This window comes from Heptranchias perlo, chromosome 4 (assembly GCF_035084215.1).
Source record: "Heptranchias perlo isolate sHepPer1 chromosome 4, sHepPer1.hap1, whole genome shotgun sequence".
Classification (NCBI taxonomy): Eukaryota; Metazoa; Chordata; class Chondrichthyes; order Hexanchiformes; family Hexanchidae; genus Heptranchias; species Heptranchias perlo.
This window is the reverse complement of record NC_090328.1, coordinates 138,296,048-138,310,585: the sequence shown is the minus strand read 5'-3', so window position 1 is coordinate 138,310,585 and position 14,538 is coordinate 138,296,048. Positions and strand designations below refer to the sequence as shown.

The 14,538-nt window shown below is 46.4% G+C and overlaps 1 protein-coding gene across 7 annotated transcripts in view; it reads left to right on the top strand.

Annotated features, from left to right (window-relative positions):
* zdhhc21 (zinc finger DHHC-type palmitoyltransferase 21) overlaps positions 1 to 14,538 on the top strand; it is a 238,544-nt gene that overhangs the window by 18,232 nt on the left and 205,774 nt on the right. For all 7 annotated transcript variants that reach the window (XM_067983681.1, XM_067983682.1, XM_067983679.1 and 4 more), the window contains exons 2-3: positions 8,773 to 8,984; positions 14,400 to 14,498. In XM_067983681.1, coding sequence (XP_067839782.1) covers positions 8,831 to 8,984; positions 14,400 to 14,498 — 253 coding nt within the window. In that variant the 5' untranslated portion in view covers positions 8,773 to 8,830. The remainder of the gene's footprint in view (positions 1 to 8,772; positions 8,985 to 14,399; positions 14,499 to 14,538) is intronic.

Here is a 14,538-nt window from a genome sequence, read left to right as displayed (position 1 = left end):
ACTCAGCAGGCCTGTCAGCAAACCAGTTCTGATGAGGGGTACTTTCTTAAAACATTAACCTGCTTTTTTGTTGACAGACCTGTGTATTTCCAGCATTTTCTGTTTTATTATTTAATATTTATTGATTGAAATTCATGATATTTTTGCAAATGTTCCTTTTTATGCCACACACAGTATCAGTATATTACTGTTCCCCTCTCTCGGTATCATTCCTTACCAACAGCCTATGGAAGTAGGCTGCTTCATTAGCACTGTGGTAACGCACATGGCCTTTGCTCAGCACCTGTGCCCTAATGATACCACCAAAGCTGTGAGCGTTTGAAAGTTGAAGAGTTAGTTACTCCAGGTCTTAGATGATTAAAGTTACAATACATCATGCAGTTCACCCGCACTATGGGTAACTACTATAGTATAAGTTTGATATCTTTAATTTGTATGAGAATTGCAGATTTCAACAAAAGTGTCTCAAAACTTCGATTTTTTAAAAACAAAACTCCACTCTTTTCCTCATCAGTTTCCCTTTGATCTTCCATATTCCAGGGACATTCCGTTTTAAGTTTGTATTTAAATTGGAATTTTGAGAAGTTGTGGCCTGTGTAAACTTGTCACACTGTAGTTGCACTCTAGTGCTTGTGGTGGCACAGCAGCACTTTAAATTTGTGTCTGCCCATTCTTCAGCCTCTATTGCAGAGAAATGCTCATCATCCAACCAACTCTACTTCTCTGCTTTCCAAATTACCTTAAATTTTGCTATTTAGTTATAAATAATATAAAATCCAAGTATTAGATTAAAAATAAAGACACAGTATATAGACTTTAGAACGGGGACTGAATTAAATCCATTGCCTTTTGTTGTTTGTCTTGTGAAGGTGCATTGCTCCAAGGCTGTACTTTGCAAGTATGAGTGCAGAGGTTTGACATGTGTCTTACTTGCTTGATAGTTGATAGGAAGTTTTGGGGGGGATTAAATTGGGCCGCATAGTGCCCGTTTTTCAGCCACTACACTGCCTCCTAAGGCCCCAAAATGACGGGCATGAAGCACGCTTTCAACTGGAAGTGCACTGCCTGCCATATTGGGATAGGACAAACAAGAGGCGTCCTTTACCCATGCCTGAAGCAGGCGTTAGGTCATTTGCATATGCAAATAAGGGGCCTAATGCCTGCTTCAGGTCCTTGCTGCAACATTGGTTTGCCCTGGCTGGCTGCCTTGGAGCAAACCAACTCTAAACATTGCGTAAGTTTAAAAAAAAGTAAGTATTTACCACAATCGCCGCTGCTCCTAGTCCCGAGATCTCCGACCTCTGACATACAGGCCCTGGCCCTGACCTCTGATTTCCCTCCCGACCTCCAGGCCACCCTGAACACCCTCGATCCCTCCCCCTGCTCACCGATGTCTTTCTCCATGGCCCACCCTATTCCCCCGAGGCCTGCAATCTATTTACCTTTGAGCTATTGTACTAGTAGCGGCCCAAACTTGAAAGACGTACCAGATGCTGCTTCCTATTGCAGCACTGGCTACATGATGATGGGGCTCCTCGGACCTCCCCATTTGTGCATGGGGTAGTAATGCTGCACGGTGGGGGCGCCCAATAGTTGGCGCTGTCGAATTTAACCTCCTTGATGGCCAAGTAGCACAGAAAGAGGTAAATAAAATTATAGAGAAGGCGATTGGTGCAATAAACATTGGGCAGCCTTAACAAATCCCATGTCAAACATAATGGGTGGGCTGTGGGAGGGAATGGATGAATGAAGTGGTGGCCTGAGGAATAAATAGGACTGAGCAGAGGGTCGGGTTGCCAGGCAGTGAGTAGGTTGGGTTCGGTGGATCTGGTAGCACTAAGGAAAGGAGGCAGGGATTGGGTCTTAAGAGAAATGGAATGGTATGTACATCAGGTGCTGGGAAGAACCTGAGAGAAGGGGGGAATCTGTGAGCTGAGAGAAGATAAGAGAGTTTGTAGAGTCTGGGGAAAGTGGGTGGGGGACGGGGGTGTGTAGGGTATAACTGATATGCTTTTGCAAATGTTAAAATAAGGAATAAAATGCTTTAGAAGCTGCTGGTTTAGGGATTAATTTTCTGGAAAAGGAAAAAGATCAATTAGAGGCAGAAAATGAATTGTGTGATAAATAGCATGATAAGATTTGGGGGACTGCGGGAAGAGGTGTGTGTGGGGCCTTGCTGTATGTAGCAGCTGATCAGTGATATAGCCCGGTATAGTAAAAGAACAGCTGGGAAGTGAGGTTTGGCATTTAGGGGAGCAGTGTCAGAGATTGGGGTGAAAATCTCTTTATTGGGTGAGATGGATTGAGAGTTGGCAGTAGGCTGTTGCACTGATACATTTTGGTTGAGCATTGAATTTGTTTTAATCAAGGTCTCTCTAGGCAAAGTTGCTGGTGAAGTGAGGGGAGAGCGGTGAGGAGCAGAGTATTGAGGCAGCTGTGGGAAGTGACAATGTTGAGGCTGCATACAGAGAGTGGCGAAGCTGCTAGTGAGGTAAGGAGGTAGCAGTGGAAAATGGAGTAGCAGAGGCAGGAGCTAATCAGCTGCTAAGTTTGCCAAGAATAAACTGTGACAAAAGTAGTGTAACAAGAAAGTGTGATGCACCATTTTTAATGCATTAAACGAGCGGATGGCTTTGCTCACAGTAAATTGGATAATTTTTATAAGAACACGAGGAATAGATAAGTCACCTGGTCCGGATTGGATGCACCGTAGGACTCTGAGGGAAGTAAGAGGAGAAATTACGGAGGTACTGGCCATAATCTTCCAGACATCCTAAGATACAGGGGTGGTGCTAGAGGACTGGCGAATTGCAAATGTTACAACCTTGTTCAAAAAAGGGTGTAAGGATAAACTATAGGCCAGTCAGTTTAGCCTCGGTGGTGAAGAAACTTTTGGCAATGGGAATCCAGGACAGCCTGACGTAGCCATACTCACAGAATCATACCTTTCAGCCAACCTCCCAGATTCTTCCATCACCATCCCTGGGTATGTCCTGTCCCACTGGCAGGACAGACCCAACAGAGGTGGCGGTACAGTAATATACAGTCAGGAGGGAGTGGCCCTGAGAGTCCTCAACATTGGCTCGAGACCCCATGAAATCTCATGGCATCAGGTCAGACATGGGCAAGGAAACCTCCTGCTGATTACCACCAACCGCCCTCACTCAGCTGATGAATCAGTCCTCCTCCATGTTGAACACCACTTGGAGGAAGCACTGAGGGTAGCAAGGGCACAGAATGTACTCTGGGTGGGGGACTTCAATGTCCATCACCAAGATTGGCTCGGTAGCACCGCAGCTGGCCGAGTCCTGAAGGACATAGCTGCCAGACTGGAACTGCGGCAGGTGGTGAGCGAACCAACACGAGGGAAAAACTTACTTGACCTCGTCCTCACCAATCTACCTGTCTCAAATGCATCTGTCCATGACAGTATTGGTACGAGTGACCACCGCACAGTCCTCGTGGAGACGAAGTCCCGTCTTCGCACTGAGGATACCATCCAACGTGTTGTGTGGCACTACCACTGTGCTAAATGGGATAGATTTAGAACAGATCTAGCAGCTCAAAATTGGGCATCCATGAGGTGCTGTGGGCCATCAGCAGCAGCAGAATTGTATTCCAGCACAATCTGTAACCTCATGGCCCGGCATATTCCTCACTGTACCATTAACAACAAGCCAGGGGATCAACCCTGGCTCAATGAGGAGTGTAGAAGAGCATGCCAGGAGCAGCACCAGGCGTACCTAAAAATGAGGTGCCAATTGATGAAGCTACAACTCAGGACGACATGCATGCTAAACAGTGGAAGCAACATGCTATAGGCAGAGCTAAGTGATTTCACAACCAACAGATCAGATCAAAGCTCTGCAGTGCTGCCACATCCAGTCGTGAATGGTGGTGGACAATTAAACAACTAACGGGAGGAGGAGGCTCTGTAAACATCCCCATCCTCAATGATTGTGGAGTCCAGCATGTGAGTGCAAAAGACAAGGCTGAAGCGTTTGCAACCATCTTTAGCCAGAAGTGCCAAGTGGATGATCCATCTCAGCCTTCTCCCGATATCCCCACCATCACAGAAGCCAATTCGATTCACTCCACGTGATACCAAGAAACGGCTGAGTGCACTGGATACAACAAAGGCTATGGGTCCCGACAACATCCCGGCTGTAGTGCTGAAGACTTGTGCTCCAGAACTAGCTGCGCCTCTAGCCAAGCTGTTCTAGTACAGCTACAACACTGGCATCTACCCGACAATGTGGAAAATTGCCCAGGTATGTCCAGTCCACAAAAAAGCAGACAAATCCAATCCGGCCAATTACCGCCCCATTAGTCTACTCTCAATCATCAGCAAAGTGATGGAAGGTGGCGTTGACAGTGCTATCAAGCGGCACTTACTCACCAATAACCTGCTCACCGATGCTCAGTTTGGGTTCCGCCAAGACCACTCGGCTCCAGACCTCATTACAGCCTTGGTCCAAACTTGGCCAAAAGAGCTGAATTCCAGAAGTGAGGTGAGAGTGACCGCCCTTGACATCAAGGCAGCATCTGACCGAGTGCGGCACCAACGAGCCCTAGTAAAATTGAAGTCAATGGGAATCGGGGAAAACTCTCCAGTGGCTGGAGTCTTACCTAGCACAAAGGAAGCTGGTAGTGGTTGTTGGAGGCCATTCATCTCAGCTCCAAAACATTGCTGCAGGAGTTCCTCAGGGCAGTGTCCTAGGCCCAACCATCTTCAGCTGCTTTATCAATGACCTTCCTTCCATCATAAGGTCAGAAATGGGGATGTTCGCTGATGATTGCAGTGTTCAGTCCCATTCACAACCCCTCAAATAATGAAGCAGTCCGAGCCCGCATGCAGCAAGACCTGGACAACATCCAGGCTTGGGCTGATAAGTGGCAAGTAACATTCGTGCCAGACAATGACCATCTCCAACAAGAGAGAGTCTGACCACCTCCCCTTGACATTCAACGGCATTACCATCACCGAATCCCCCACCATCAACATCCTGGGGGTCGCCATTGACCAGAAACTTCACTGGAGCAGCCATATAAATACTGTGGCTGCAAGGGCAGGTCAGAGGCTGGGTATTCTTCAGCGAGTGACTCACCTCCTGACTCCCCAAAGCCTTTCCACCATCTGCAAGGCACAAGTCAGGAGTGTGATGGAATACTCTCCACTTGCCTGGATGAGTGCAGCTCCAACAACACTCAAGAAGCTCGACACCATCCAGGACAAAGCAGCCCGCTTGATTGGCACCCTATCCATCACCCTAATCATTCACTCCCTTCACCACGGCGCACAGTGGCTGTAGTTTGTACCATCCACAGGATGCACTGCAGCAACTCGCCAAGGCTTCTTTGACAGCACCTCCCAAACCCGCAACCTCTACCACCTCGAAGGACAAGAGCAGCAGGTACATGGGAACAACACCACCTGCACGTTCCCCTCCAAGTCACACACCACCCCGACTTGGAAATATATCGCCGTTCCTTCATCATCGCTGGGTCAAAATCCTGGAACTCCCTTCCTAACAGCACTGTGGGAGAACCTTCACCACATGGACTGCAGCGGTTCAAGAAGGCGGCTCACCACCACCTTGTCAAGGGCAATTAGGGATGGGCAATAAATGCTGGTCTTGCCAGCGACGCCCACATCCCATGAACGAATTTTTAAAAAAATTAGCAGTCACTTGGGCAAGTGTGGATTGATGAGGGAAAGCTAGCATGAATTTGTTAAAGACAAATCGTGTTTAACCAACTTGATAGTTTTCTGATGAGATAACAGAGAGGATAGATGAGAGCAATGCAGTTGATGTGATGTATATGGATTTTCAAAAAGCGTTAGATAAAGTGCTACATGGTAGGTTTGCTATTAAGATTGCGGCCCATGGAATAAAGGGGGCAGTAGCAACATGGATACAGAATTGGCTAAATGACAGGAAACAGAGTAGTGGTGGGCGGTTGTTTTTCGGACTGCAGTGGTGTTCCCCAGGGGTCGGTGCTGGGACCATTGCTTTTCTTGATATATATATATTAATGACTTGGGCTTGGGAGTACAGGGCACAATTTCAAAATTTGCAGATGACAGAAAACTTGGAAGGGTAGAGAACAGTGAGGAGGATAGTGATAGACTTCAAGAGGATATAGACGCACTGGTGGCATGGGCGGACATGTGGCATATGAAGTTTAACACAGAAAAATGAGAGGCAATACAAACTAGAGGGCGCAATTCTAAAAGGGGTACAGGAACAGGGATCTGGAGGTGTATATATACACAAATCGTTGAAGGTGGCAGGGCAGGTTGAGAAAGCGGTTAATAAAGCATGCAGGGTCATGGGTTTTATAAATAGAGGCACAGAGTACAAAAGCAAGGAAGTCATGATGAACCTTTATAAAACACTGGTTCGACCACAACTGGAGTATTGTGTCCAGTTCTGGACACTGCACTTTAGGAAGGATGTGAACGCCTTAGAGAGGGTGTAGAGGAGATTTACCAGAATGATTCCAGGGATGGGGGACTTAAATATGTGGATAGACTGGAGAAGCGGGGATTGTTCTCCTTGTAACAGAGAAGGTTGAGAGGAGATTTGATCGTGGTGTTTAAAATCATGAAGGGTCTGGACAGAATAGACAGAGAGAAACTGTTCCCATTGGCGGAAGGGCCAAGAACCAGAGGACATAGATTTAAGGTGATTAGCAAAAGAACCAAATGTGACATGAGGATAAACTTTACGCAGTGAGTGGTTGGGATCTGGAATGCACTGCCCGAGGAAGTGGTGGAGGCAGATTCAATCATAGCCTTCAAAAGGGAACTGGATAAGTCCTTGAAATGAAAAAATGTGCAGGGATAGGGAGGGGGAGGGGGACTAGCTGGAATGCTTGTGCCTAAAGCCGGCGCGGACTCGATGGGCCAAATGGCCTCCTTCCGTGCTGTAACCTTTCTTTGATTCTATATACCATATAACGTTCAATGTATTATTTTGCTGCTGAGGTGGAGCTGTTTTTTTGGTGGTGGACTTTGTGACCTTAAAGAGACCTTTTGCAAATAATAAACATAGACTGAGGGACGCTGTGTTTAATTGTTTGGCCAAATAACTTTTCATATTGGAAAGTGCGTGTCATTTTTAGACTATAGTTCAAACACCATGCATTTTAAGTTTTTTTTTGCATCTGTAGGAAGACAGATAAGCTAGCAGAATGGGTAAATAGGTGGCAGATGTAATTCATTGTAGGAAAATGTGAAGTAATACATTTTGGTGAGATTTCAAGTGGAGTGGAGGAGCAGAGGGACCTTGGGCATGCAGATATACAGTTCAAGTATGTCAGGCCATAAAAAAGGTTTGTATCTAGAAGTAACAAAAGTAAGGTGGTCATGTTGAACTTGTACAAGACCGTATGTTGCAGTTGGAGTATTGTATATAGTTTCGAGTACCCCAGTATGGGAAGGATGTAAAAACAATGGAAACTGTACAACATAGATTCACTAGAATGTTACGAGAGAGCCTTTCTTACTGGAGCTGAGAAAGTCATGATGTGATCTGTTAGAGCCTTTCAAGACTTCGAAGGGTTATGATCAGGAAAATAGTTATAGTTTGTTTCCCAGGTCGACGAAATGGTAACAAGAGGGCACAAACTTAAGATGATCGTATAAAGATGTAGAGCGGAGATTAGAAAAAATCTTTAACATACGGTGGTACAAATGTACAATTCTCTACCACAAACAGTTGTTGAAGCAGATTCCATAAAGTCTTTTAAAAAGGAACTAGTTGTTTGAAAAAGCGGAACACTGAAGAGTGTGGGGAGTGAACAGGAGCTGTTGCAAGGCTGAGGACTTGGAGATCTTGCCGAATTTAACGGCAGGACCTCATTATAATTCTTTCCTTCCGTTTCCTGCCTGGCAGCTGGCCAGGTTGACAGGCCAGCCATCTGTAGGGCAGGAAAACCAGCGGCAGGAGGTCGCAGCCAGGGACCCTCGGGGATGGTGCCCGGCAATCGTGATCGTGGGACAGGCCGGAGATCGGCGGTGGTGGGGGAGGTTGATCGTGGGACAGGCCAGTGATCGAGGGTTGGAAGGGGGGAAGTCGACGGTGGGCCAGGCTGGTGATCAGGGGTTGGAAATCACGGGGGAAGAGAGAGGCTGCGAGCGACAGAACGGAGGCCGAAGGTTTGCTTGAGGGTGGGGGGGGGGGGGGGGGGAGTACTCCTGCTCCTTGTGGCCCATAAGGAGTGTTGAAAGCGCACTTACCTTCTTGAGCCAGCACTTCTTGCCTCCCTTTCGCAGCTGATTTTCGTGAGCCGTGGGAAACACCTGTGGCGGGGGTGCGAGTTACTATCAACCCCATAGTCTCGTAGACTAAAACATTGAATGACCTGTTTCTTTGCTGGAACATTCTATGATTTTATCATCTATTTATATAAAAAAATGAATAAAGCCTGGTTCGATATGTCTTGGTAATAGAAAATGGACACAAGCCCCACATTTATTAAAATTGCTTCTGAAATATTTTTCAGTATAATACACTTGAAATTTCAGGATAAATATTAAAATACATTCCGTAGCTATTGTGCAGGAGATCTTCCATGGTTGTTTTTTCTCTTCATGAAGATGGCTGCTGTTTGTATTACCTGTGTGATGAAAGGACCAGGAATGTGAGATATTTAGTGCTGAATAATGAGAATGTTCGCACAAATAAATTAGGATTCATTCATGTACAGCGAGCAAATGTTTTGGTTTTTTTTGTTTAAAAAAGCATTTTTTTTTTCAACAAGCAGGACACAGCGTGTAATTCATGAAATTCCAGCCGGCAACCACTGAGGCAATCTTCCTGTGATGGGGCTTCGAATTCACTTAGTCTACGACCCACAGGGCTGGTGTTGTGTCAGCATAATCACCTTCATTTGGCTTTATAATACATTCTACATTCCCAAACTTATACTCTTCCCTCACTATGAAGAACAACATATTCCAGCTGCTGTGATAGTGCGTGAGTAGCAATGGTTTCTTTTGCCTCAGTTTAACTCGAGATTAATATTATTGCAGTCTGATTAATAACTCACAGGGTGACAGTAAATGATAAACAGCAGAAAGTTACAATGTGATGGCCTTCTATTTAGATAGGTCATGTATATAGGGGCTACTCAGTCCCAAGCATCAGTATTAGAAAGGATCAGACCCAGTTTATAGGGAGAATTGACTGGATTTGGTTAGTTGGTTTTCAAGTGTGATTCATCTCTGGGAGAAAGTACACATTTGCTTGGTAATGTAGGGGGTTCCTATATTGTAGCACTGGTGAGATTTTACCGAGAATATTGATTTGAGCTTTGAGAGATTGTTGCTGCTTTCCCAATCATTTTTCAAGAAAAGCCAAAATAATTATATAAACTAAATTCATAGAATAGAATCATAGAAGTTTACAACATGGAAACAGGCCCTTCGGCCCAACATGTCCATGTCGCCCAGTTTATACCACTAAGCTAGTCCCAATTGCCTGCACTTGGCCCATATCCCTCGATACCCATCTTACCCATGTAACTGTCCAAATGCTTTTTAAAAGACAAAATTGTACCCGCCTCTACTACTGCCTCTGGCAGCTCGTTCCAGACACTCACCACCCTTTGAGTGAAAAAATTGCCCCTCTGGACCCTTTTGTATCTCTCCCCTCTCACCTTAAATCTATGCCCCCTCGTTATAGACTCCCCTACCTTTGGGAAAAGATTTTGACTATCGACCTTATCTATGCCCCTCATTATTTTATAGACTTCTATAAGATCACCCCTAAACCTCCTACTCTCCAGGGGAAAAAAGTCTCAGTCTATCCAACCTCTCCCTATAAGTCAAACCATCAAGTCCCGGTAGCATCCTAGTAAATCTTTTCTGCACTCTTTCGAGTTTAATGACCAGAACTGTACACAGTATTCTAAGTGTGGCCTTACTAATGTCTTGTACAACTTCAACAAGACATCCCAACTCCTGTATTCAATGTTCTGACCAATGAAACCAAGCATGCCGAATGCCGCCTTCACCACCCTATCCACCTGTGACTCCACTTTCAAGGAGCTATGAACCTGTACTCCTAGATCTCTTTGTTCCATAACTCTCCCCAATGCCCTACCATTAACGGAGTAGGTCCTGGCCCGATTCGATCTACCAAAATGCATCACCTCACATTTATCTAAATTAAACTCCATCTGCCATTCATCGGCCCACTGGCCCAATTTATCAAGATCCCGTTGCAATCCTAGATAACCTTCTTCACTGTCCACAATGCCACCAATCTTGGTGTCATCCTCAAACTTACTAACCATGCCTCCTAAATTCTCATCCAAATCATTAATATAAATAACAAATAACAGCGGACCCAGCACCGATCCCTGAGGCACACCGCTGGTCACAGGCCTCCAGTTTGAAAAACAACCCTCTACAACCACCCTCTGTCTTCTGTCGTCAATCCAATTTTGTATCCAATTGGCTACCTCACCTTGGATCCCGTGAGATTTAACCTTATGTAACAACCTACCATGCGGTACCTTGTCAAAGGCTTTGCTGAAGTCCATGTAGACCACGTCTACTGCACAGCCCTCATCTATCTTCTTGGTTACCCCTTCAGAAAACTCAATCAAATTCGTGAGACATGATTTTCCCCTCTCAAAACCATGCTGACTGTTCCTAATCAGTCCCTGCCTCTCCAAATGCCCGTAGATCCTGTCTCTCAGAATACCCTCTAACAACTTGCCCACTACAGATGTCAGGCTCACCGGTCTGTAGTTCCCAGGCTTTTCCCTGCCGCCCTTCTTAAACAAAGGCACAACATTTGCTACCCTCCAATCTTCAGGCACCTCACTTGTAGGTGTCGATGATTCAAATATCTCTGCTAGGGGACCTGCAATTTCCTCCCTAACCTCCCATAACGTCCTGGGATACATTTCATCAGGTCCCGGAGATTTATCTACCTTGATGCGCGTTAAGACTTCCAGCACCTCCCTCTCTGTAATATGTACACTCCTCAAGACATCACTATTTATTTCCCCAAGTTCCCTAACATCCATGTCTTTCTCAACCGTAAATACCGATGTGAAATATTCATTTAGGATCTCACCCATCTCTTGTGGTTCCGCACATAGATGACCTTGTTGATCCTTAAGAGGCCCCACTCTCTCCTTAGTTACTCTTTTTCCCTTTATGTATTTGTAGAAGCTCTTTGGATTCTCCTTTGCCTTATCTGCCAAAGCAATCTCATGTCCCCTTTTTGCCCTCCTGATTTCTCTTTTAACTCTACTCCGGCAGTCTCTATACTCTTCAAGGGATCCACTTGATCCCAGTTGCCTATGCATGTCATATGCCTCCTTTTTGACTAGGGCCTCAATCTCCCGAGTCATCCAAGGTTCCCTACTTCAACCAGCCTTGCCCTTCACTTTATAAGGAATGTGCTTACCCTGAACCCTGGTTAACACACTTTTGAAAGCCTCCCACTTACCAGACGTCCCTTTGCCTGCCAACAGACTCCCCCAATCAACTTCTGAAAGTTCCTGTCTAATACCATCAAAATTGGCCTTTCCCCAATTTAGAATTTTAACTTTTGGGCCAGACCTATCATTCTCCATAGCTATCTTAAAACTAATGGAATTATGATCACTGGTCCCAAAGTGATCCCTCACTAACACTTCTGTCACCTGCCCTTCCTTATTTCCCAAGAGGAGGTCAAGTTTTGCCCCCTCTCTAGTCGGGCCATCCACATACTGAATGAAAAATTCCTCCTGAATACACTCAACAAATTTCTCTCCATCCAAGCCCCTAATGCTATGGCTGTCCCAGTCAATGTTGGGAAAGTTAAAGTCCCCTACTATTACCACCCTATTTTTCTTGCAGCTGTCTGTAATCTCCTTACATATTTGCTCCTCAATTTCCCGTTGACTATTTTGGGGGTCTGTCGTACAATCCTATCAAAGTGATCTCTCCCTTCTTATTTTTCAGTTCTACCCATATAGACTCCGTGGGCAAACCCTCGGATATATCCCCTCTCACTACTGCCGTGATGTTCTCCCTAATCAAGAACGCAACTCCCCCTCCTCTCTTACCTCCTGCTCTATCTTTCCTATAGCATCTGTACCCTTACTGCCTTTTGTTTCTGTCACCACTTTACTTCCCACTGACTTCCTGTATCGGTTCCCATCCCCCTGCCACATTAGTTTAAACCCTCCAACAGCACTGGCAAACACTCCCCCTAGGACATTGGTTCCAGTCCTGCCCAATGCAGACCGTCCAATTTGTACTGGTCCCACCTCCCCCAGAACCGGTTCCAATGGCCCAGGAATTTGAATCCCTCCCTCTTGCACCATCTCTCAAGCCACGTATTCATCCTAGCTATCCTGTCATTCCTACTCTGACTAGCCCGTGGCACTGGTAGCAATCCTGAGATTACTACCTTTGAGGTCCTACTTTTTAGTTTAACTCCTAACTCCCTAAATTCAGCTTGTAGGACCTCATCCCGTTTTTTACCTATATCGTTGGTACCTATATGCACCACGACAACTGGCTGTTCACCCTCCCCCTCCAGAATGTCCTGCAGCCGCTCTGAGACATCCGTGCCCCTTGCACCAGGGAGGCAACATACCATCCTGGAGTCTCGGTTGCGTCCGCAGAAACGCCTGTCTATTCCCCTTACAATCGAGTCCCCTGTCACTGTAGCTCTGCCACTCTTTTTCCTGCCCTCCTGTGCAGCAGAGCCAGCCACGGTGCTATGAACCTGGCCGCTGTCACCTTCCCCTGGTGAGCCATCACCCCCAACAGTATCCAAAACGGTATACCTGTTTGAGAGGGGGATGGCCACAGGGGACCCCTGTACTACCTGCCTGCACCTCTTACTCTGCCTGGTGGTCACCCATTCACTTCCTGCCTGTACACCCTTTACCTTCAGTGTGACCAACTCGCTAAATGTGCTATCCACGTGTTTCTCTGCATCGCGGATGCTCCAGTGAATCCACCCGCAGCTCCAGCTCCGAGATACGATCGGTCAGTAGCTGCAGGTGGACACACTTCCTGCACACATGGTCGGCAGGGACACTGGTAGTGTCCATGACTTTCCACATCTTGCAGGAGGAGCATATCACGGGTGCGAGGTCTGCTGCCATGACTTGCCTTAGCTTAGTTACCCCTTTTAAATTACGTTGAAATTAGAAAATATTAACTGTACTAGGGACCTAGGTTCACTTTAAAAAAAAAACACTATCTGCTATAAAACCTGCAGATCTTCCCTTTCTTATTACTTTACTTACAGTAAAATGGTAGAAATACTCACCTGAACCTACTCACCAATCAGCTGCCTCCCCTGTGCCGCGTCACTTTCTGACTGGTGACGTCACCCCGAACTCTGCCGCTGGTCTCAGAGTCTCGGTCTCAGAGTAAGCCTCGCCTTTTATCCTCCGATCCCGCTCTGGTCTCCGGTCTCTCTGATTCTCCCGCTCTCGGGGCCTCGCCTTTTATCCTCCGATCCCGCTCTGGTCTCCGGTCTCTGTGATTCTCCCGCTCTCGGGGCCTCGCCTTTTATCCTCCGATCCCGCTCTGGTCTCCGGTCTCTGTGATTCTCCCGCTCTCGGGGCCTCGCCTTTTATCCTCCGATCCCGCTCTGGTCTCCGGTCTCTGTGATTCTCCCGCTCTCGGGGCCTCGCCTTTTGTCCTCCGATCCCGCTCTGGTCTCCGGTCTCTGTGATTCTCCCACTCTCGGGGCCTCGCCTTTTATCCTCCGATCCCGCTCCGGTCTCCGGTCTCTGTGATTCTCCCGCTCTCGGGGCCTCGCCTTTTATCCTCCAATCCCGCTCTGGTCTCCGGTCTCTGATTCTCCCGCTCTCGGGGCCTCGCCTTTTATCCTCCAATCCCGCTCTGGTCTCCGGTCTCTGTGATTCTCCCGCTCTCGGGCCTCGCCTTTTATCCTCCGATTTAATTTAAATTATTTTTTTTAAATGTCAAAGGAGCAGCCTTTTACTTAGCTTTAATTGCATGATTTTGGATCTTTGTCAGCTCAGGAACTCTTTATCTGCACAATCCTGTTATCTTGCACTGCCATTGAATTTCCTGGTGAAGATGTGGGACAGAATTGATGACCTTATCATTGCATCTGTTGCTGTAACTGACCCTGGGACCATGTGAAATGACAAACTCACAGTATACATTTTTTTTTTAAAAAGACAGAAGGAAGTAGCAATGTATAATCTATCTCTAGTAACTGCCACAGTCGTATTTTTAGACCTTTTGGAAACAAAAAGGGTGTGATTGTCAGTGGGAAGGGCTGTATATGTCTTGGGGATGCAGCCAGCTCAAAGCTAAATTGTCTTACTAATATTAAAAAAAATTAAAATGACATTTTACTCAAAACAAATTTTAAAACAGTTGTCCTTTTGTTTAGTTTATTACTTGGTGTCGCTCTTCTGTGTAACATCTCTGGTGAGAGCCTCCATTGCTGACCCAGGGCGGCTGCCGCAGAACCCGGAAATACCACATTCAGGTAAGGGCATGTAATGCAGTTTCTACAGTGTACACACCTA